The following is a 25,081-nucleotide window of genomic DNA, read 5'->3' on the forward strand; positions in this document are numbered from 1 at the left end:
CCCTTATATTATTTTACATTATTCTAACCTTTCGTCTAGGAGTACAGTTTTTGGAGGTTTGATTTGAATTCATTTGAATTTGGACAAAATATAGTGCAAAATTGTATTGAATTTCTTCCAAATCCACAAATTCGAATCTGAAAATTCACTTCCAAACACGAAATAAAATTGTATTGAATTCCTGTCACGCATAACAGCAGAACGCAGTAAGTGTAACTAAAATTGTATCAGCAGGCAAAATTTCTAATGCACTATACTCTCCCACTCCCTCTCATAAATTTCCCATGCTGGTAAATGATTACACGATAGAAGTAACTGAGAAGGCCTGGGAATAACATTAACCATCACAAGAATCACAACATATGTACAAAATTTCAAATGTGCCAAGCAGGCGACGATGTACACAATGAGAAGTGAGAAAGCCTGGGATCAATGTTTAACACAGCCTATTTGGTCTTTCTCCTCCCTGTTCAACTCTCCCAAAAAAATTTAAAAAAAAAAAAAACATTCCAAAAAACAAAAATAAAAAATGACTAATAACCACTTAGTTTTTTACAACCAAACCATCATTTAGCCAGTTTCTCATGACTGAGAATGCCTGTTCTGCATCTCTGTCTTCTTCAGCAGATTCCGGCCTGTGGGCAAACCCATGACCTCTCCCCTCAAAAATCACCACCTTGCACCCCTGACCAGTCCTCCTCTCAATATCTTCTAGGACACTAATTGGACAAAGTGGATCCTTGTCGCCTGAAATGAACAACATGGGTACTTTTACGCGAGCAGCTACAGACAGGTCCATCCTTGTGCCATAGAAGGAGACTCCAACACCAAAATAAGCACCTTGATCTTGAGCTAAAACATCCATCACTCGGCCACCTCCAAAGCAAAACCCAATGATGCCAAGCTTCTTTGAGATTCCAGCTGCTACAAATTCATCTAGCATCCATTTTGTTGAGGAAGCAATGTCTTCCGCAACCCTCTTGGGGTCTTGTCTGGCTAACCATTGCTCAAACATAGCCTTTGGCTGTTTCTTTGACCATGGATCCCCACGAAAGAGGTCAGGTACAAGAACACTGCAAATTGTTCAATTGAAAATAAGATAACATCATCAGAACTTTAAGAAACAAAACTTCAGGACTCTTAACAGCATCACTAAGAAACACAAAGAATATGTAACAAGGGCATTGACACACATGAGTTCCCAAGCGTGTGACCTGTGCTGGGCCTTACACACAAGAAATGCAAGAGTAGAGGTTGTCATTACAAACATAGAAGCATCAAGAAATATAACATACTTGTAACCATTGCAGGCCACACGATATGCAAAGTCTCTTGTGGACGAATCTTCAAATCCAAAGACATCAGACAAGAGCAGTACCCCAGTTCCATTGTTGTTTTTCACGGCTTTGAAGAGAGAAGCATTAATGCTATTGACACCATCCCCTATGGAAAGCTCCACTCCATTGACTAATTCACAGGCCTCATCATCTATACCAGCTTCCATTTTCATTTGTGTACGTGATACTTTGGCAGTAGTATTCTTTGCAAATGATGACAAAGATCGCCGTGGATTTAAATTGCATATCTTCTGAACATAAGCTGAAGCCTTAAAGTCAAAAGTTGAAGTTCCAAAATAAGACCAAGAAAGAAAAAAAACAACTCCAATTTTGCATAATGTTATGCATTCAGCAAGTCAAATCTTCAGTTTACCAAACTCAAAAGCATAAATTAGAAAGATACCACATAACTTAGAAGGGTACCGAAAAAATGATATAAAAGAATACTTAAATAAAGAAATATGAATAGAAAATAGACACAAAAGCAAAGTTAAGGACATATCTATCCAGAAAAGGGGAAAACATGGGAGCATTGAAGTTCCTTCCAGACAAATGAAAATGATTATGACCTCTTGGCTTGCTTAGGATGCAATGTAGTCATACAGTTGACTTTCACAAGCAAGTTTAAACTGTCCAAAGTAGTTTTAAGATGCGAGGAAGGTCCCAGGAATTTGCATTCAGTTAAATTAGATTCCATTGACATGATTACGCTGAATTTATAAGTTTGAGGCACTGATGACAGCATTGGTTTGCATGAAATGGGCAGGGCTCGCACCCATGATGGCAGTTTCAGGGCTGCAGAGGAAATGGAAATAATAGTGGCATGAGAACATGGTTGTGTGGAAGAACAAAGACTAGGTAGCCACAACAGCTGTGGTAGTGGCACATGTGGAGGTTGCAGAGAATAATCGAACAAGAAGCTTGGGATTAAACAGTGATCAGGTAGATGTCGATCTAGCCATCTAGGTTTTCGGTGGTGGCAAGGACAGTGATGGTAGGGAAGATGGTGCTACAAGATTGTGGCGTAATGAAGCTGGTTGTGTTATTGCAAGGCAAGGAAAGTAGTGGTGGTAATGTGACATGATAATAACATTTCTTGGTGTTGAGAGAGTTTAGAAGATATTGAGAGAGATAACAGCAGTGATCGAAGCATTGCATTTTCTCATGTGATTGTGAGTGGTAGTAGTACTACACAGCGTCATGGTCTCCATTGTAGTCCAAGAACTAGCATACTGCTTCAACTCCTCCAAGAGAAATGTATGTAATAGACTTATAGCACATCCCATAAAGAATATCCAAGCAAGGATTTGAAGCACATTTTCTCCCTTGATCAAATATTGGGCCTGTTCAAATTCATTCACAGGTAGATGGAAGTTAAGAAAATTCAATACCTCTGCTTCCACATAGGCACAAAGGCCACTACCTAATAATGTTGGATCCTTGCAGGGAATGCTTAGGAGTTGTCCCAATATTCTTCTATCATTTTCAGGACTCAAACCTATGTGCAGGTCTCTGAGACTTCCAAGGACACAAAAGTAGGAAATTGGGAGGTTGAAACTGTTTATAAATCAGTGTACCATGATATTAGCAGTATCTGAAAGAACATATAAAATCTGCTCCTTCAATTTAAACCCAGATTAAAGAATCAACCCAGAAGCGCTCTAAACGCTCCATCAATGTATTCACCCCCATCATCACTTTGAAGAATTTTTATCTTTGCATCAAACTGCATAGCAACCACTCAGGAAGGCTTTCACAAGCAAACCTTCAGTTTTACAGTGAGGCAAATAAACCCAAGTGACGCAAGAATCGCAGCCAACTAAAGTAACAAACAATGATTTCCAGAAATCAAGGTAACACATGAAGGCCCCCCTAGATCAAAATGAACAAGTGGGAAACACTTATATTAAGCTTACCAGCATCACAAACAAAATTATGGGGCAACATTGTCTACATAAAGCAGAAACAATTTGTCTCGCGCTAACAAAAAGGATGCCCCAATCACCTATGCCGCTAGTGAGTTCTAAAGCAAACTGACTGGAAACTTGAAGAACTTCTCCATTTGATAACATGTCTGAACCAAAATAAACTATAGCCAACACCATGTACACAACCACGTGCCCTACCACTGTCAATTGTTTTCCTTGTCCCCAGTACTTGAAAACACAATGGGTAGGAAAGAGCAATTCAAAGTTGGTGATGCAACCAACACTATAGGTTAGCCGAGAAATTGGACACGGAAGAAAATTATATAGATGAGAATAGAACAACCAGTCATATGATCAACAGCTCCTAAATCAGTGATCCATGCATAGGAAGAAGAATTACTAATAGAAGAAACATTGAGTCTTGCCATTAGATGCCTAAGAGTTTGCACCTCCACCTGAGAAAGTAACAGACTCCTCCATTTTGGGAACGTGAGAGAGCCTCTGAAGTCTCAGAAAGATGGGCATATGACCCACACATTACTACTACAGCAACCATGTCGCCTGGGAGGATGACCATGAACTTCCAAACAGAACTCTTTTTGTATGTTTAATCTTCCCACAATAGTCACACTTCATCTGGTCCTCATAAGACCCTCTGCTAGGAAGTGTTGGCTTCTCCTAAGTTTGTATCCTGTTAAGAAGTAACAACAAATGCAGAATGGTCTTGTGTAGAATGTAATGGCTCTTCTCTGACTCCCCTCTTGATGGACATAGGCATATGCCTGCCATATAGAGAGAAAGAGTGCAGTCAAGAACCTGAACATTTATCAGGTCATACTCTAGATTAAGCCTCACAGAAAAATCATGCTCTTTATCTATCTTTTGGAATGTTGCAGCATCATCAGCACACTTGGGCTGGAAGTCCAAATAATAATAGAGTTCTTGCCATAAAGAACACAACTCTCATAATACTGAGAAACTCTCATTTCTTTTTCATGAATCTCCCATATCATTTTCCTGAGTTCATAGCCACAACATCATCAGCCTGCAAATTAAGTCCAAATCACACCAGTCCAAATTTTTTGGCATCAAGCAGTAGAAAACCCATACCAATGCTTAGTCCAATCAAACTACTCAACAAAGCCATTATTCAAAGATTTTTCTGAAACTGACTGACCATAACTAGGATCCTACTCCGCTGACTTCTTACTTGCTCCTATGCGGCAACTCCAGAAGCTACTTGCTTGAGTTCACAACAAGCAAGACCTTGACCAGGCCAAATAAGTAGTTCCATTTAACCTCTAAACACATGTTTCTGAGTTGGATTATACCAAAGAAAAACTTTTAAGATCTGAGACCTAAGCTGCCCACCCCAGATTTTCAAAAATAAGAAAAACGGAACAAACCAGCATGAAAATACCGCCAAATAACCAAAAAAGTTAGACGAACTGAGGCATGTGTTAAAATCTTCAAACCAAAGTTATCCACTCTTCTGTCAAAGATGCCGGAACCTACCTGTTTCAAGGCTATCCAATATGTTCCTATGGATTGGCTCTAAAACCAACAGTTTTAAATTTCAATAAAATTATCAAATCTCCATTGAAATTTCTGCTTTCCACCAAAATTCAAATGGTAGACAATCTCCATCTGACAAAATTTCATTGAAATTTCTACAAATCATCTCAAATTTATCAAAATCTTGAAATATCAATGAAATTTGTTGCAAAATTTGACTGGTACAAAATTTTTCTAAAATTGAAATTTGAGATTCAAAACTCAGATTGAAAATTTGGTCTGAATAAATCTCTTTAATTGAAAACAAAAACCATTACAAAAATATGTGAATGATGGCTTTAAGATTTTTGAAATTTTATGCAAAATTGAACCTAGGCTACAACATTTTATCAAACCTTTTATCTCTAAATTACTTATATTTACATGATAACTAACATTTAACTAACTTATCCTATTTTTTATAAAGATAAACAAATGAATATATTAGAAAGAAGAAAATTTTACATCTAAAGAAAAGAAAGCCCACATGCAGAATAAGGCATCCTCCAATAAGTCAATGAATAAAACAAAAGAAAATAGAAGAAAAAAATTTACAATACAACTCTGATGTGGCAAAGAAATATATTCTCAAGAAACATTCTAAAAACTCCATTTGCAGAACACAAAAGTGATAAAGAAAACCCACTTTGATCCAAACCAAATTATTATAACTACCCTTAAAAATCCAACATTCCTTCCCCCACCAAATACATCAACCAATTGCAAGAACAATACATCTCCACAAAGCTTTCCACTCCTTCCGCTACCAAAACCTCTAAAAATAACATCATGGAATGCATCCAAAGATGAAGGTCATACTCAATTCTCACCAGAAATCCAAACAAGTTCTTTCGAATAATCCATGCAAAAGGACGGTTAAAAACAAATGAGAGCAAGTACTCCCATTCCTGAACCAAAGGACAAATACTAAGCAACGAAGCTTTTATTGATCTTTGTTTCTGAAGCTACAAGTCATTAGTATTGATTTTATTAAAAATCACATCCCAAACAAATGCTTTTATTTTTTAAAAACTTCTGCTTTCCGAATAAAAGAATGTCAGAAAAAAGGACTAGCATTACAAACATGAATCAATTTACAAAACAAAGAATTGGAAGAAAATAGCCAAAGGAATCAAAGAACCAAATTCTTCTCTCTCTCCGAAGAAAAGAGTTAGTTCCTTCAACAAAAGGGTGAGATCATTTGTCTCCCTCTCGTCCAGGTTTCTCATACAGTGAAAATCTCAATACTATCCACCCTCCAACAAGAAAAGGAAATAAATCGGAGGATCTCGAAGGTTGATAATCAAAAAAGAAGGATATAGTCAAGCCAAAGGAGCCTCTCCAATCCAATCCCTGCTACCAACCTCAATGTTTTAAAAAGCAAAGGCATATGTGAGGCATTTTAACCCAATCATGCAGGGCATATGCACCAAAGCATCAAGGTGTAAGCCTTTGAGAGTTTTATTTTTTATAAATAAATAAATAACATATACATTCAGAAAAAGAAAGAAAATAAAAAAATTTACAGAAATGCAAATAATTTTTCTGAAAAAAATAAAAAATGATATGGAAATCATTTTTTGGTCACTCTAAGCACACAAACCTAAATCATTCAAGGCAAGCCAAGATCTAATCATAACATGAAAAAGTTCAAGTTGTGTTCATGATCCAAAATGCAACTTTCAATTGTCTTGGAATGGTTTAAGTTCAAGAGTTTTAGTGCTCAATTAGAGAATTCCTTCATCCTTTTTCGCATACATATCATAAAATTTTTCTAGGGTATAAAACAATTTGACTTAAAATGCACAAGGTAGAAATGAATAAGCCTCGATGTATTTGTCTTTTAAGCGTTTGGTATTTTTAGGCAATGCCTCAAGGCCTCATCTTGAGCCTTAATAATGCCTTTTAAAACATTTACCAACCTCATAATAAACCTAAGGGAGAAAAAATGACAAATCTATGAAACAAATTTCCAACCTTAGGTAATATTAGTTCCAACTTTCATATCTCACCCATCTTGTTGGAGCCCAAAGTTACTTCGAATTACCTTACATACAAAGTTAGGTTATAATGGAAAATGCCAACACCACTTCCCCACTTAGATACCAAATTAGCTAGACCCAAGCTCCCCTCCTTATTAGATCTACTCATCATATTCCAATCTACAAGATCAAATGAGGATATTCTTATTCTACTATTTTATTTCTAAATTTTGCATTACCTATTGTTGGCCTCACAAGGCTTAGAATCTTGTTTTGATGATAACAAAGCAAAGGAACTTAACATATTAGGTTAAGTGATGATTCAGGACTCAAGTGTTCAAGAAAAAGTGCTTGACAAAGTCTTTTAAAAGCTCGAACTTAATGCTACAAGATCTTATGAAGCTAAATACTATTGAAGCTTAAAGTCAAGTCAAAGCAAATACGTGAAGATACTAAGAGCAAAGCAAATACATGAAGACTTAGCGCTTAAAAAGTTAGTCTTTTAAGAAGTCTCATGTAAGTACTTCAAACGATTTCAATATGGATGCATGAAGCTCTTAGGTTAATTACTTGGACCTAGATATCTTTTAAAATACTTGAAAAATATTTTTATAAGGTTAAAAGTTATCTCAAAAGGGTTCAAATTATTTTTGGAATGAAAAGCACCAAAACAAGATTCTCCAAATTCAATTTTTTTTTTCTATATCTGCATTGATGTGCAATTTTCTCTATCAATAGTTCCCTATCTTCAAAAATGATCAACATGAAAGTTGTAGGATTTTTTCTTAACGTTCTTTTGATACCAAGATTATCTTATTTGGAGTTTTATAGTGAAAGTTATACCCAAAATACTGAACGATGATTGAAGCTGACAGCAAGTCAGGCAATTGACATTTTATGAGCTTTTTAAGAAAGCAGACAGAACCGAGTCAGGCGACTGACCTCTCAGGATTTGGCGACTGACCCTGTACTGTGTTTCAAAAATACACTGAATTAAAAGATCAAGCGACTGACCCCGATAGTTCAGTCGACTAACTTTTAAAACAGTGTTGGAAACTTTCCAAATTTGATTTCTTGGGCTCCAAACTTTGAGAAAACTTGGGAAATACTCCAAGCAACTTGGGCAACGCGAAAAAATTACCTTTTAACTCTATAAATACATGTTGATTTCAAGAATTAAACAACAACCAACAAGCAGCAATCAAGCTATATACTCTCTACTTCTCAAAGCTATTATGCTAATACTCTTGCTGATCAACTTGCTATGATTTTGCTGAGAAAAGCTCACGATTCTTTGCACGTTTTATTGAGTCATTAAATCCAAGAAAGAACCCCGGTGATAAATTTCTTGAGCTTCATCTTTCTATATTGATTTTGATTGAAGTATATTGGTTTTAACTTGTACTAATCTGTTCTTGCTGAGAGTGCTTTTGTACACAAGAATTATTCTTGTTCTTCTTGTTCTTTTTGTTGTTTTTGATGGTTCAGGATTGTTGAATCATTGGACTACCGAGCGTGGGGTATCACTTGGAGAGGAGGGCTCCATCCTCCTTGAAGGAGTGTGTAAACAGTTTGTTCCGACCTGTTAAGGGAGCAGTATAGTGAAATCCTTGGGTGGTTTGCCTAAGGCGAGGACGTAAGCGGGTATAGCCGAACCTCATAAAATCTCGATGTTTTTCTCTTCCCTACTCTCTTTAATTTTCTGCATATATGAATTGCGTGGATGTTTACTTAATTGCTATAAAATAAATAGTTATTGGGAATTGTGGAAACCTTGATTAAATGAAGTATGTTGATAAATATCAAAACTCATTAACATACTTAAATTCAAGTAACTTATTTGAAATCAAAGTCTGAATTTTGGAAGCTTGCTGAAATTTCTATTTTGTTTCATATTGTGAAATCAAGCTTACCTTGTTGATTGGATTGACATATTCAAAAGCAAAATTGAGTTCTAATTTTCAATATCATAGCTGAAAGGAATTTTGCCAAAGTTGTCATTGTTCATAGCTGAGAAAATATATTGATTCTAAAACTTGGATATGTATTGAAGTATTGGATTCAAATACTAAAGTGTTGAAACTGAGTTTAATAAATCATCCTATTGAAATAAAATTACAAGGACACTTAAAGAAAATTTTCTGAAATTAATATTGTTCTTGATATATAAATCTGATCTAGAATTGTTATTCATTGAAGCACTAAAAGTTGTATAAGCAACATCATCTTTTGTTGGTTAATATAAATAAAGTGGTTGATAAGAGAATTAAGTTGTTGATTGGAGAGTGTGATTATAATCAACCTAAATTGAAGAAGGGTTATACTTAAAGAGTTTGCAAAGAAAATTTTAAAAACCCAATTCACCCCCCCCCCCCCCCCCCCCCCCCCCCCCCCTTCTCTTGGGAGTACACCTTACTTCTCACCTATGTTAGATAACCACTTGAGAGTTTCCACTTTACCTAAACGCTTAAGTTGTTAGGTTGTGGGCCAATGATATATATCAAACCTTAATACTCCCCTGCATGTGCAGCTCAACAGCTTGTGGAGAGATAAACACATTATAGAAAACACCCATTATAGGGAATCAAGAATCTTTTAAATGCCACATAATAGACACGGGCAACAAAAGTAAATCCTAGGACCTGCTAGTAAACAGCTCTGATACCACGTTAGATGGCCACTTCACCTAAAAGCTGAAGCTGTTAGGTTGTGGAACAATGATGTATATCATACCTTAACAACTATGTTTATTAATAGTATCTAACATTTCATAAAAACAGTCCATTGCTTTGCTATTAATTTCCATCATTTTTTTAAATCAAAATTAACATTGAAACTTCTTGAAAAATGTACTTTTGAACCCATATCTTATGTTAGATTACCACTTTACCTAAAAGATTAAGTTGTTACGTTGTGGGCCAACAATGTATCAAGCTTTAACACTCCCTGCACTGCAGCCAGACAACACGTGGAGAGACAAACACAAGATAGATAACACCCATTACAGGGAATACAATAATTTTTTAAACACCACACAATATATGCGGGCAACAAGACTAGAACTAGGACCTCTTGGTAACGAGCTCTGATACCATGTTAGATTACCACTTTACCTAAAAACTTAAGTTGTTAGGTTGTGGGCCAACAATGTATTAAGCTTTAACATCTTATTTGAAATTGAAATGTAAAATCCAGGATATGAAATTGAGTTTTGAACCTAGGGTTGAAGTAAGAATCTTTGGTCAGAAGAGAGAGTGTGTGTTTGTTTATGAGTGATGTAGTACTTCCCACGCTACACACCCACATTTATATTGTCAATGTGGAACGTACAATTATACCCACTTTTCAGAAAATCCCTCACTCCAACGCATGGTGAGTAAACAAAGTTAGAAATTATCAATTCTAAAGAAATATATAAATGCTAATGACCCAACCATATTTCTATCCTATTACACACGAGTATGGACATCATTATAGCAATGCGCACATTAAGTGTTAGTGTTCAATATCTAAAAAACTTGACTCACTTTCTCCCGGTGTAATAAAGCTGGGGTTTTCAAGTTGAATAATCAAAGTTGGGGAAGGATCATTTTGCAAGTCTTCAATTTGGGAAAAATCATGAAACACAGCCGAATCTTTGTTTTGGTCCCCCCCACCCCACCCTTTGAAGATAAGGCATTAAATAGGGATGTAATTCAAAGAATGTAACATCCATGGTAACAAACATTTTTTTGGAAATTAAATACGCATGAAGTGGCTAGAAAGAAACTGAGTTGTCTAATGAATGTTAAAGAGTATTGTCAGTGTCTAACATGAGTCCATCATGGACAAGGCTCCTTTATGGAAACATTAGTGTTACTTAGAGTAACTTTGCAAACCAGCTTTTATGTCTGTGTTTCAGATTATTTCGAGAAAGATTGCAAGGGCATTTCTTTTATGTTTTATATTTTTTGGTTGAATGGAACTCTTTGTACCAACTTTGATACTTTTGAAAAACCCTATTTCTTTGGCCACTGGCAGGTTGTAATTAGATTTTCACCTTGTGTACAGTATACTTGGGTGGCCCCCTTGTAATCCTTACTTGAAACACACATACTCTTACTTATAGAAAATATCATAAAGCATTTTATTAAGGACCATTTGATATCACAATCAAAAAATTATGGAAACAATAATCAGAAAATCAGAAAACAGAAACTAAAACTGCAACTTGGTGGGTCAATATTTCCAAACCTAAAACAAATTAAAAGCCTAATTTAACTCATGCTCATTTTTGTCCTTAAATAAAATAACAATTAAAAATATGATTAAAATAATAAATATTCAAAAGAAAATAAAAATTAGAAAACAACAAAAATAAAAATTAATTATAATTATTTTATTTGGTTATTATATTTTTAAACTCATTTTTTGAGTGATCCAAGGACAATCTTATTGTACATGACAATTGAAAAATGGTAAAAACAACTTTTTGATGACTTTTACTTTTTCAAACTTCTAAAAAATTTTATGGATATTTTTATTTTGTGTATTTTAAATTAAGCAATCATTTTATTTTTGTTTTCACTAAAAATTTTGAATAAAATGAATAATTTAATCCACAAAAGTCAATTCTGAGCATTTAAGTGTCATCACAACAAATTGCCACAACAAGTGAAACACAAAATCTAGTTTTTAGTTTTTGCAAAAACTGAGATGAAAAACAGAAAAGTAGCAATATAAACAAGTGTGCTTGTCATTATTGGCAAAAAAATGACCAAGTCTCAAGAAAAAAAAATTCAGATCATCAAAAACTTCAGCCACATTAAGCTGAAACAAATGTCATTTCCTTCAAGGCACTAAAGGATTAAAACGACTGGTGCATAAAAGACTCCTCTTTTACAAATGCTTTTCCTCAGAAAATCTTGCCCCTATTTGCAGTTTTCTGACCACAGTTTGCCATTCCACCAATTTAACAGATCAAGTTCCACAGCAACTCAAATTATTTTCCATGGAAACTTGCAATTCTGCTGTTTGAGATATGCAGTGAAATAACGTATTTAGATTTTTCCTCATTTAATGGATAGTATTTGTATTAATGAAGTGATTACCTGATGGAACCATCAAATCATAAACAACATATTGTTGACATAGAAAAATGAATTTCTTTTCAGCTAAAACAGTGCAAACACAAACCAATGCCCCTCTTTCCCAAGAACCTGCTCAACAGAAGAGTTAGACAATCTGATACTCCTACCATCAATGTAATTGTGAAATTGTCAGGAGTCACAAAAAATACTTGAGCTCCTCTCCAATTGGTAAAAAGGTTGACAGAAGATGTAATCATGGTTACATAAGGTATCATTTACCACCTGCACTAGTTACAAGTTCATCAAAATCCTTTTCCAATGGAATTATTAGCTTGAAACCCCATACATTAAAGCATTTGATTTCAAAGCATCTACCTACAATCGATGCAGTGGCAAAGCATGCTCAGTTTCTCAAGAGTTGCATCATATCAACTCCAGTAGCCCATTTACTTCTGTTCAAACCATGATTAAACCCACAGAGTATTTTTCTTTTCCCTTTTTTTTTGTGGGGGGGGGTGGTAAAAGGAAAATATATAAAACAAACCAACTTAAACCATATATAAACATTCCTAGTAAGATTAAGTCACCAAGCAAGCAGAAAACAACACCTACACTGTAACTAGAAAAATGATCCACGGAACATAAACAACTACAACTTAAAAGAACAAAAAATCATTTGAAAATTTGTTTCAAGAAAACCAAAAAAAAAAAACCATTAAAAATTGCACAAAGTATAGTAGATGGATGATAAGACATGTCCCACAATTCATCTAAATACGATAAGTCCGCCCTCCAATTCCTTTGAAGATTAGACAAAAATATCCCCCCAAAAATCCCAAATGGATGTGCCCAGAAAGAAGCAATAAAATTATCTCTATCTCACAGTAAAGAAGGTGAGTTGTCTGAGCCTTGAAGATCCTCGTGTTCCTCTCAAGCCACAGCATCCAAAAGATACAATACACTGGACAAATTCATAAAGCCCTTCCCTTCTACTTTTCCCAAAACCTCAAAATCTAACTAACAAGAATTCATATGTACTTTGCAGAGTCATCCCTGCCTGACAACAGGAGAAAATAGCATTCCAAAGCAGTATTGCCACCCAGAAATGAAGAAAAAAGATGTGGATTAGTCTCATTGACTCGTGGCACAACATACACACATCTAGAGTGAGGGCCTTAAAAGATTAACAAGTCATTTTTATTAATCCTGTTAAGAGTTAGGGTCCAAATGAAAGCCCATACCTTAAAAAGAACATTTGCCTTCCAAACGACATGATACAAAGGAAAAAGACTAGGGGTTGCAGATCTCAAAAGAAAAGTAAAGAAAGACTTAGAAGAAATGGAACCTAAAGAATCCCTAAACCAAACCTGAACATTTGAAATACACTTCAAGAGTCTACTGGTCCACCATATCTGACTTCTAGTCCTCTTATTGAGCCCTCTATAGCTGAAAACCTGAACTGAACATTCCCTTTTATTTAAATCCCCAGACCCCTATTGCTTGGCATTATCATCACTTTGCCTAAAGATCCTTCCAGTCCGTTCCTTCCATATACATGTAATAAACAGTGGCAGCAAGAACAGCCTTCAGCAATAAACCTACAACCAAAACATTTTCCAAGCTTCAGCCATGAACTCACAAGAGTCAACCAAAAAACAAGTGATGAACATTCGCATAGCTTGTTTGAATACAGAACACATGAATTTGATAACACCTCCATTTAATGTCTTAATGCCAAGGCATCTGCATCCTTCTCCAACACAGATGACCCACTTCCCCTCAGGCAAAGGCTAACTTACAATTCCGATGCACCTCTGTTGTAAACTCCCTCTTCTTATCAAGACACCACACCACCTTATCAGAACCATCAAGATTTTTGAATAGAAAATTCTCAATGACTAACCAGAATTCTATTAAATCTTGATTAACTGCTTCCACCAAACAATGCATATAAACCCTGCAACCTTAGCATGATTAATTCTACCAGAATCCCCAACAATATCCTAACCATATCCATCAACAACAGGGCCAAATAGAAGCCAACTGTCATAACAAAAAAAAGGTACTGCTCACATTCCTAATTATATGTTTGATATGATGTCCAACCACATCTCTCAACTTAAATAGTTTCTTCCAACATCTGCTGCGTTCATTGAGAGATTGAAGGTTCCATATACTCCTGTCTTTGATCAAAACAGAATGCATCCAGAAACTCCACACAAGGAATGATTTTGATAAACAAAGCTCAAAGTTGCTCAAGTACTGCTGCCATGTTCGACTCCTTCTTCCTCTTAATACACAGGCCTCCCTCCTTTTTCCCACAACATATACAATCCCAAGCAACAAGACCAATCTTCGCATTCATTTCCAAACCTGCCCCCAAAAAAGTCCTACACTTCTGCTCCACAGCCTTGATAACCTTTCAAGATGAAATGGAAATACTAGTCAGAAGACAAGCATACTGTACAAAACAGAAAGCACCAATTAGAACTTGCGATCAGAGGATAAAGTTCTAGAAGTTCAAGAACCAATCCTTGAAATAATTTTATCAATTAGAGGTTGGCAATCAATGCTAGTCAGTCGAGTAGAATTAAAGGCACCCCAAGATATCTAAAAGGTAGATTCCTCTCAACAAATCCAAGCTGATTTAGATTAGCAGTTTTAGTAGGGTCATCTACTCCACCAAAAAAGATGACTTCTATGCCCATTAGCAGATAGGCCAGACTTTGCATAAATTCTAGAAGCCCCTCTTTAACAACAGCGACAGATTCAACATTACATCCAGAAAAGAGCAAGAAATTATCAGCAAAGCACAAATGAGTAATATTTCACCCTTTGCATCTGAAGCGAAAGGAATCTCTCTCATATCCCTAAAAGTCCCCACCTCCAAGCTCAATATTCCATAACCAACACAAAGAAATAAGAGAAGATTGGATCAACTTGTCTTGACCCCCTCCTTGTTTAAAGTACCTGTCAAGTGAACCATTTATATTAACAGTAACCAAGGGGATTCTAAAACAAACCATAACCCAGTCAACCATTAGTGAAAATTAAATCCCAATTAATAAATTTCCATTCAACCCTATAATAAGTTTTCCTCAATCAACTTTTATTGCACATCTAGGAGTAATGTGTCCCATATGATAGCCTTAAAAAGCTCTTGACTTTGGAGAAAGAAGCACAATTTCTGTAATCCTTCTTTAATAGAAGTAGTCTGACCCAAACAAACTAAATTATCTACCACCCTTTTAATACATCCAGTAAGCACTCAAAAATACATTTAGAGGTGTTGATTCATAGCATCTTTCAATGTTTCTGGGAGTGGGATGTCCATGGCATCCCATCTCCAAGGCCTTTCTATTTCACTAAGAACTCATGCCGCTTCTTCCTTGATGATGTGAACTCTCTGCCTACAAGGATGACTTCAACTTCTCTTCTAATAGGTTGTGCTATCCTCAGTAGTGCTTAGGTTAACTGACCTCTACTTGGATCTTCAATGTCAGCATCAAATGGCTTGAGCCAGCTGACGTGGAATGTTGGATGCACCTTCATCCAAGTTAGAGAACCAACCTTGTAAAATTCCTTCCCCATTTTAGCCAAGATGGGGGCTGGTCCTTCATATTTTTGATGTAGTCTCCTATCTTGACCCCATAGTGTCTTGATCTATTCTAGATGGAACTTAACAAGCACCAAGTCAACCATGTTAAAGTGTGACAGCCTTCTCCCTTGATCTGCCCACTTTTTCATCCGTTCAGAAGCTTTCTCCAGGTAAGCTCAGGCAATATCCATATTCTATCTCCATTCTTTGGTGAAGATGTATGCTCTCAGGCTCTTTCCTCTGTATAGCTCGTCCATTATGTGAGATAACAATAGTTGCTAAGTTGTAACAAGCTCAAAAGGACTCTTGTTGGTTGTTGAGCTATTTTGCGAGTTGAAACAAAATCCAGCCACATCAAGTAGCTGCACCTAATTCTTCTAGTTGGCGATGACGGAATGGTACAAGTATTCCTCGAATAGCCCATTGAATCTCTTCATCTATCCATCTATCTACGGGTGGCAGCTCAAAGAGTTGTTAAGCTATGAACCAAGGATTCTAAAAGGTTCTGCCCAAAAGTTCCTAGTGAATCTCGAGTCTCGAGAGTGACAATGTCTTGGTGAACACCACAATACTTCATGATATGCTTGAAAAAATAGTTATGTTGTTTCCTTTGCCACATGGTACCTTAGTGCGGGTAAAAAAGTACTATACTTCAAAAACCTATCTATAACCACAAGCATATACCCTACATCTCCAACTCTAGACGAGTTGGTGATGAAGTCAAGTGAGACACTCTCCCATGGTCTCATTGGTACTTGAAGAGGTTCCAACAACCCTGCGATCTTATTTTACTCCACCTTGTCTTGCTGGCAGGTGAGACAAGTTCGGGTACACTCAACCAACTCACCACATGTGTGGCCCCGTAATACCTCTGTTTCAACAATGTCGAAGGGTGATGCCATCCTGGATAGTTGCCCACATGGTGTCATGAAACTCTCTCAGCAATGTCTTCCTCAAGTCTCCAACTCGAGGTACAAAGATTTGGTTACCATGTGTCATTAGGAATCTATCTTCTAACCAAAACGGGCATACTTTGCCCTCCAACTTTGTAACGACCCCAAAATATATGCATATATATATATGCATGATTAGTGTAATAATCCTTAAAAAAAATTTTAAATTAAATTATTAATTAATTAATTAAATATATTAATAATTAATTAATGAATTGAAATATATAATATAATAATATATATATATCTACTAATAAGGATATGCATATATAATTATATAAGATATCATAATAATATATAATATAATATAATATTATATTATATATATATATATATATATATATATATAAAAGATTGAGATTCAACAATCTCAATCTGAAATTAATTTTGATTGAGATGGGCAGCCCACCCCACTTTTCGTCTTTATATCTCTCTCCCTCTATCTCTCTTTTATTTAATTATTTAATTATTTATTTTATTTCTTTTCTTAATCCTTAAGAAAGATATGAAATTACGAAAATGCCATTTCCTTCAATTCTCTATAAATAGGAAAATTCTTAATTCATTTTTCATAGAAAATTTCAAAGAAGAGATGATTGAAAGGTAAATGGGCTTGATTGTTTCAGCTTTTTATTAAAATGTTTCCAAGTTTATTTATCTTGGGATAATTTACAGCATTATTATATTGTGTTAAAAATACATACTTTTAGCACGAAAATCGTGTGGCATGAGCTAATTTGTATTTAGTTACGCTGCATGTTAGATATGGTAAGATTATATGATGTTGTATTTTATTGTGTATCTAAGAGATATGTTTAGTGATATCAAGGCAAAGGGGTACGGCAATAAGTAATGCCCCAATCCTCGGGACTTTAGTCCGAGGGCTTGCTGAATTGGGGGGACTTACAGAGTAGGCCTATCGTACAGGGTAGGGTACTGGATAAGTGCTCAATTTCAGTGAGTGCTTGGATATGTACCAAATGTGGTCACCGAAAGATAGATTGTTATATATGTAAACATGAACTACAGTATTAAATGTTATTTACCGTAAAACTCATTTTTGCCACACAATGATAATAATCTAGCATATACTTACTGAGCGTCGTCTGGCCCAAATCATTATTCCATATTACAAATAGGATTGAATAGTGCCCAAATCAGAGTGGTGCAGCGAAAGTGTGGGTGGGATTAGAAAGAGTTGTTTAGATTAAATATTAAATTCGTTATATTTTTAATGTTTTGGAATTTTTGAGGATGTTTTAATATTGGAAATATTGATGTAATAAAGTGATTAGTACTCTAGTATATATAATATTCGAGGTTTTTATTTGCTTCCGCTGTAAAATTATTTATAGGTTCGGGTCACTATAAACTTCATGAGTTCTTGGGCAACTAGATCTTTGACAAGGTTCTCCTTAATGTGTTCCCGCGTAATCATGATAACTTTACTTACTGTCAAGAGTGTTACCAACTATAAGGACACAAGCTCGGCCTTCCTGCTTAAGGCATCTACGACTTGGTTCATTTGCTCGACCTTGTGCTCAAATGAGAAATCAAACTTCGTCAAAAAATCTTGCCAACAAGCCTACTTGGGTGATGAATTAGGCTGTAAAGAAGTGATTGAAAACCAAGTGATCTGCTTTCACCAGAAACTTCAACCCAAGTAGGTAATGTCATCACACACGAAGATAACATAACGCTAGCATATCCTTCTCTTGAGTTGTGTACTTTCGCTGCTTCACTAATCTTACAGTTATCGTATCCAACAAGATCCCAAACCGTAACAAGACTCCACCAAGGGTATAGTCTAATGCATCTATATGTACCTCAAACGATTTCATGATGTCCAAAAGAGCAAGTATTGTATCTCACATCATGGCTTCCTTCAAGGTGTCAAAGGCACCCTGGCACTCCTCTATCCAATTCCACCTATAACCCTTCTTCAGTAATTCTATCAACAGGGCAATTTTCCTCAAGTATCCCCCTACGAACTTGCGATAATAGTAGGCAATTCCAAGAAAGGAACACAAGTCCTTCACTATCGCCAAGATCTTCCAATTTTGAATAGCTCTCACCTTCTCCATATCCATCCAAATACAACCTTGTTCAACCACATACAAATGAGTTTGATGCTCTAAACGAAAGCGTACTTCTCTCTCTCCACATAAAGGTTATTTTCCTTTATCATATCAACCACACTTGGTAGATGCTCTTCATATTCCACCTTTCGTCAATGCGCTTCATGCTCCTCAAAATAGAACTATGGACAACAATGTCATCTAAGTATACAACAAACTTGTCGATATATCCATGAAACACCTGGTTCATCAATATGCAAAATGTCCCTGATGAATTTTTCAACCTGCAGTGCATCACCAAGAACTTATACGCCTTGTGCTATGTCACACAAGCACTCTTTGGCTCATCACCATCTGCTTTCCTCACTTAATAGTAGCTTGACTGCAAGTCAAGTTTGCTGAAGTCCTTGGCATAACTTAACTAATCAAACAAATCAACAATCAGTGGAATGGAATATTTATGTACAGTCACCTTGTTGAACGCACGATAGTCCACACACATTTGCATGCTACCATCATGTTTCCTCTAAAACAACACTGGTGCTGCAAATGATGTTTTGGAAGTACGTATATAGCCCCCTTCCAATAACTTATCAAGTTGGTTCCTCAACTCTACTAACTCTGGAGGAGTCATCTGAGATGGCCTTTTACCAAAAGGATTCACCCCGGGTAACAACTTAATCTTATGCTCCAAACCTCGTCATGGAGGCAAGTTGTGAGCTAACTTGTCCAACATTACAACTGTGTATTCATCCAATATACCTTGGATGGCAATAGGCACCCACTTTTGACTTACTTCATCAATTACCACCACTGAGGCAAGATATGTCTACTCACTCCTTCTCAAACCCTTCTTGAGTTGCATAACTGAGAGGAACTTCTCGTCGTATGCTTTCTTCGCAGTGGCTATGCAAGGGTATTCTCCCATTAAACAAAGGGGAGCAACAAACAGCATCAATATCGCCTTAATCTCCCTCAAGAATTCCATTCCAAGTATCACTTTGAAATCATCCATCGCACAACTGTTAAATTCACATTTCCTACACACTTCCGCCTATGAGACAGAGTTATGGGTAGCTCTGGCATCCACCATAGCATAAGTGCTCTTCCCATTGATCTGCAAATCCAAAAATGTTAAACCTTTCATTTGGGTGACTAATAGTTCTTTGTTTACCTGTCCAATGCATTGACTAACCACATTGCACCCATCCTTGAAGTTTCCTCATCATCTCCATATGCCTCCTCGGCAATGGAAGCTTGCAAGACATTGACCAACGACTTATAAGGGCATTAGCAACTCTGTGAAGGCCAAGACATAAGAAGCATGCTAACTTAACCTTACCACTGGATGTGTTGAAAAACCGAAAACGATGAAGCTTCCTTTGAAATTGATACCTTTTTGTTGACTCCCTTACTTTTAGGTTTGTCTTTCTTGAAAGATTTTCCAACTGTTTCCACCCAACATGCCACTTGCCTCGGATACTGCGGAATTCTCTCCAACATGGTCAGTCAAGCATCCCGCAGCAACCTGTGTAGTAGACAACTCTTAAACTCATTGTTGATGAAGTTCTACCCTTGTCCATGGTTTCAACCCGTCAAGAAATAGAACAATGTATCTTTTTCTAACATTGCATGGATGTCCAACATCAAAGTAGAGACTGTTTCACATACTACCTGACATGTACTAGTGTGTTTACAATCTTATAGTTGTGTCGTGCATCGTGCTCAACATTTTCAAGAAAGAATTGGACCTTGTGCTCTCTCTTCAAGTCAACCCAACTATCAATTACACACCGTCCATTCGATATCCATCGTATTTAGTATGCCACCACAGCTTAGCATCATTATTCAAGGACATAGTTGCCATGGATACTTTCACTTACTTTGAGTCGGTCCTTGTCACACAAAAGGATTGCCCCATGTTAAATAAGAAGTTCTCCAACTCCACAACATCACAGGCAATCCCATACGCCCAAGGTACTAACAAACTTGTTCTTCCATACTCTACCCCAATCGATTTAGAATTCCCAACAGCATGAACCATCAAGTTCATCTTGGCATTAAGATTCCCTATCCAGATTTGTAAAGCTTCTACCATGGCATGGAGGTACTCTGACATTTCCACAATAGAACCTTGTTGATATTTTTGTGATCCCTCCAACACATCAACATGTTCAGCAATTTTACCATCTCCACGGCCACATTATTGGATGTCTCAACTTGACACCTTAATTCTCTCGGCATAGGTTGGCATAATCTCTTTCCAATGCTTCGCACAATCCCATAATACAAAGGCAATAAAGTCGTGGAGCAATTAACCAAGCTCTAAGACCAACTATCACCAATAAAACACTTCACACCTTGGGAAGGGTCATATGGCACTAGCTAAAGCGCTCTTGCGAAACTAGTCAACAAAAAGTATACCACAAGAACACATTCACGACCATCGAGTGCAAAGTAAGCGGAAGTAGTAAGCAATCATGTAAGCAAGTGAAAATCATGCAATAAATTGTAAAGCAATGCAATTCATTACAAACACTTCCATAGGCATTGCGTGTTTAGCAAGGCAGGCAAGTAGGCTAAATACATTTACAAATGCTAGTAGTTTTACTATGACTAATGAACACTCACCCTCCCCTAACAAGCTTCTATGTTATCCCAACTCTAACTTTGAGAAACATAAAACTGGCTGAGGAGTCATACTCCCACTTTACACAAAGGCATTGACACACTCAATGAATAAGCATGTATTACTATTTACATAATGGTTACGCATCTCATGTACACATGACAAGTGGTCACACGCAAGCATAATGCCCTAAACAAGCTCGACTTGGGACATCTTGGAATGAAGGATTCCCACAAAACACAAGAATCTTATCCCAATGATCCAATGGATAAGTTTCATGGAATCCCATTAGCACCACTATTTTGGCTGATTGAACATTAATGTCCCCTATAATATAAAACTACTACAATGTATAATAAAACATTACTATCTAATAAAAAATAAAATTAAAATTAAAAATTAAAAATAATATTATTTTATAATGGTCAAGATTTTTGAGACCATATGATCCCTATTATTTCGGTTAATTGGATTGTTATGTGTTGAACTTTTTTGTTTATGATGGTTGAAATTTGTAAGAGAAGATTTAATTTGGTATTTGGAAATGCAGTTATTCATTATATATTGTTTATACACAGGTTAAGGGTATAATAGTAATAATTGAAATGCCTATCATGATTCTTTGTTGAACCAAACACTAACATAGGTATCTTGTGTACATTTCTGAGAATTGTACAATATAAAGCAAACAAAAATATTCCAAGGAAGATTCCTAGGAATATCATTCCACAATAATATTTTTAGTTCCTACCAAAAGAAGCACCTTGTATATCAGATTACAAGAAGCAATATGTCACTAATCAGCTAAAGTTGTAGGATTCATACCTTTATGCATTAAAGTCAAAGGAGTAGCTGTGTTTATGTAAGAATCTTGCCTTGCCAATTAATTTATATAATCAAAAACAATTGTCGGATTTATCAATTGACTGATCTTACTTTTTGGATAGCACGATCAACACTTCCTCCTGATGAGAATTATTAGGTGGAAGGCTCCCGCCACATCATTTATCCATGGCATAATGGGGAGGTTACACATAGATCATAGCAAGTCAATCCCCGTTTATGGGTTCCATAATCCCATACAAAGTTTAATTTATGGTAGTTTTTGACAAAGTCAATTTCAATCTAGTATAGTACAATTTTTAAGACCTATAGAATTGCAAAGACTAGAAACTTGTTCTCACTTGTCTTGAAACTAGTGATGATCATAGTCATGCTATTTTCAAATATTGACATGGTAAATTTCAATTCAACAGTACGAGTTTAAGTATTAAGGGCATAGAAACGAGTCAAAAGACAATGTCCTTGACTTACACTATCCTAACTTGCAACTTCCTCATAACAGCTTGAAACTGCCTTTAAGATTGTAGGCTCTATGAATGTGAACTGGCCAGCCAAAAAGGAAACCCATCCCAAATACCTATTTTCTTTCTCTTTGCTTCCACATCCCTACCCCAAAATAATTAATTGAGTTCGTATAGGCATTTTGGACGCCGCTATTAAAATAACTTTTCTGGCTATATTTTCTGTTACTCCGCCCATTTCATAAAGTATTTGACTTGGTTTAACGACAGCTACCCAATATTCAGGTGATCATTGAGGTACACTGCAAATCAATGACATGGAGGGAGAGCTCCACCTAATAATTTCTCTCCTCTGATTTGGCTTTAGTTTAGAATAACTTCAACCAGGATAAATTTAACAAACTCAAATTGTGATTTTAGAAGTTCCTTTGAGAACCCAAAAGGGTCTATTTTGTTCTAGTCAATAAGAATATGAACACCTGATTCTCAGACAAAGATTATTAAAACAAAAAAAAAAGACCTAAGTTTCAAAATTGACAACAACATCATGAGATTTCTAAACTAGAAACAGATAAACCATTTCCATCATTACCACTTATCGTTTCCGTGAAATTCTAACAACTACCAAGGAAACGCAAAAGGGCCCATTTTAACAACTACCAAGGATCAGTCCAGCTGCCAGTTTTTACAGTCTCTCCACATTTGACATTCATAAGGAACAAACAAAGGACTAACAGAAACAGAGGAACAGCGTTAACGTACAGAAAAGCGATAGAGATGCGGCGGGCCGTCTGACGACAAGGCTGCCTGTCTTTGGGATGGTGCCGCTGCTCATACAAGTGGAGAACAAAGGGACTGAAGCCATTCTTACGGACAGCCTCCCACTGCCACAAGGCCAACATCCAGAACAAGCAGAAAAGCAAAGGGCATGCAGTGGCGCGAGGCATTGCGTTCACATAAATTCGTTTTTGATAAATTTGATAATTTGATGACATCATTTTCTTAACCCATTCTCACAGTTGGGCCTTGGCCCATTATTTGAGATGGACTGTGTTTTTCTGAAGTTTTTTATCAAAATATTTTTTAGAAAATAACAAAAAACACAAAAATTGATAAAATTGGGAAATTTTACAAAAATATACCCAACCGACTTTCCAAAAATCGGTTGGGGTTTAAAAAAAATAATCGTCAGTTGTCGCCATCGTCATCAGTAAAAAAAAAAATTTAGTAGCCGTCAACTCTTGTCAGTGGAATGAAAAGAAAAAAAAAAATGGGGGGTGGGGAACAAGGCTGACGCATGCGTCAACCGCGTTAGTGGGAAAACAGGAGAGAGGAGAGAGAGGGGATGGGGGATGTATGCATGCCGGAAAAAGAAAAGGGGGGGTGAGGGGATGGGTCATTAATGGTTGTCAGGAGAGGGGAGAGAGGAGAGAGAAGGGAGGGGGCGATTCTGCATGGCACAGTCATGCGTACGAAATTTAATGTAAATTTCTTTTGTTTATATATATTCATATCATCCTCCAACTGCCCTCAAACTGATAAATATTTGTTATCTCTATACACTCCCCACTATATTTAACACATATTGATGGAATTTGGTCCACTTAATTCATCTATATTGACATTGGAGACTATACATCCTTCTTGTAGGGCATGGGAGGAGGATCATTCTGACGCCTTTAAAGGGCGTTAGTGTGTGCGCACATTAGAGACTATATGGCATGTCCATCCTAGAAGCATTCTGTGGATTCAACGAGCAAAGTTCTATCTACTGTACCAGATTCGGTACATTCGTTTAGACCATCATTTAATTAGTGCATTGTTGGAGCGTTGGAAGCTCGAGATGCACACATTTCATTTTCCTTGCGGTGAAGCGACGATAACATTGAAGGATGTCGCAATCATCACAGGATTACCCGTTGATGGCGACGCTGTTATGTGCACGATACAGCAAGATTGGGAGATGTTGCGTCAAAGCCTACTTGGATGCAACCCCCCCCCCCCACTGGCAGGAGCGGATAAAACGGCGCGTCCTTGTCTATGACATGGACGGATGGGAATGTAATAACCTAAAAAAAAAAATTAAAAAAATTTTAATTAATTAAACATTATTAAATTAAATAAATAAGTAATTTAAAAAAATATTATGAATTAATGAATTAATTAAGTATTATTAAATATGAGGTATTAAAATAAATAACATGATATATATATATAACGATTAAAGTATATGTGTGTGTGTGTGTATATATATATAATATATTATTATTATATTATATGTAAAGTAAGTAAGAAAAAAAAAAAAGAAAAAAGGAAGCTTAACTTGGATTGAATTCTGTCAGCCTCTCCATGTCTCTCTCTTAATCTTTATCTCTGCAACTCTCTCAGTCGCTCGCCTCATCGTCTCCATCTCTCTCTCTCCTCAATTTTGTCGGCCTAACGAGCGTCGATCGAGAAACGGAAGGTGTCGTTGGATTCTTAACTCCGCCACCAACATTTCTACTAAAGTGAATTTTTCGTGGGAGCAGCGTAGACACCATTACAGGGGTAAAGTAATTTTCCCCTAATTTCTCAATTTCTTATTAAATCTGCTGTTAAATCGACGATCAGGTACCACCACGGGGTCCTAGTCATGATCGTCGTCATTTT

General features: G+C 36.4%; 1 protein-coding gene and 1 long non-coding RNA gene across 4 annotated transcripts in view; one reads left to right on the forward strand and one right to left on the reverse strand.

Annotated features, from left to right (window-relative positions):
* Positions 1 to 24,739, forward strand: part of LOC131161360 (uncharacterized) — a 51,730-nt gene extending 26,991 nt beyond the window's left edge. Inside the window, exons 2-4 of the long non-coding RNA XR_009138404.1 lie at positions 8,290 to 8,445; positions 24,083 to 24,217; positions 24,343 to 24,739. This is a non-coding gene — a long non-coding RNA (uncharacterized LOC131161360). The remainder of the gene's footprint in view (positions 1 to 8,289; positions 8,446 to 24,082; positions 24,218 to 24,342) is intronic.
* On the reverse strand, positions 313 to 23,402 carry LOC131161358 (uncharacterized). 3 transcript variants are annotated; one of them, XM_058117076.1, is made up of 3 exons: positions 23,195 to 23,402; positions 1,296 to 1,599; positions 313 to 1,073 (listed from the first exon to the last, which is right to left on the reverse strand). In XM_058117076.1, the coding sequence occupies exons 1-3, from the start codon at positions 23,295 to 23,297 to the stop codon at positions 545 to 547; spliced, it is 936 nt and encodes a 311-aa protein (XP_057973059.1). In that variant the 5' UTR covers positions 23,298 to 23,402; the 3' UTR covers positions 313 to 544. The 3 variants fall into 3 exon arrangements, with proteins under 3 accessions (XP_057973059.1, XP_057973061.1, XP_057973060.1); XM_058117078.1 differs by having other exon boundaries at positions 1,296 to 1,588; positions 23,195 to 23,332; XM_058117077.1 differs by having other exon boundaries at positions 1,296 to 1,606; positions 23,195 to 23,332.
* Positions 24,740 to 25,081: the final 342 nt, after the last annotated feature.

Source organism: Malania oleifera, chromosome 8, assembly GCF_029873635.1.
Source record: "Malania oleifera isolate guangnan ecotype guangnan chromosome 8, ASM2987363v1, whole genome shotgun sequence".
NCBI lineage: Eukaryota > Viridiplantae > Streptophyta > Magnoliopsida > Santalales > Ximeniaceae > Malania > Malania oleifera.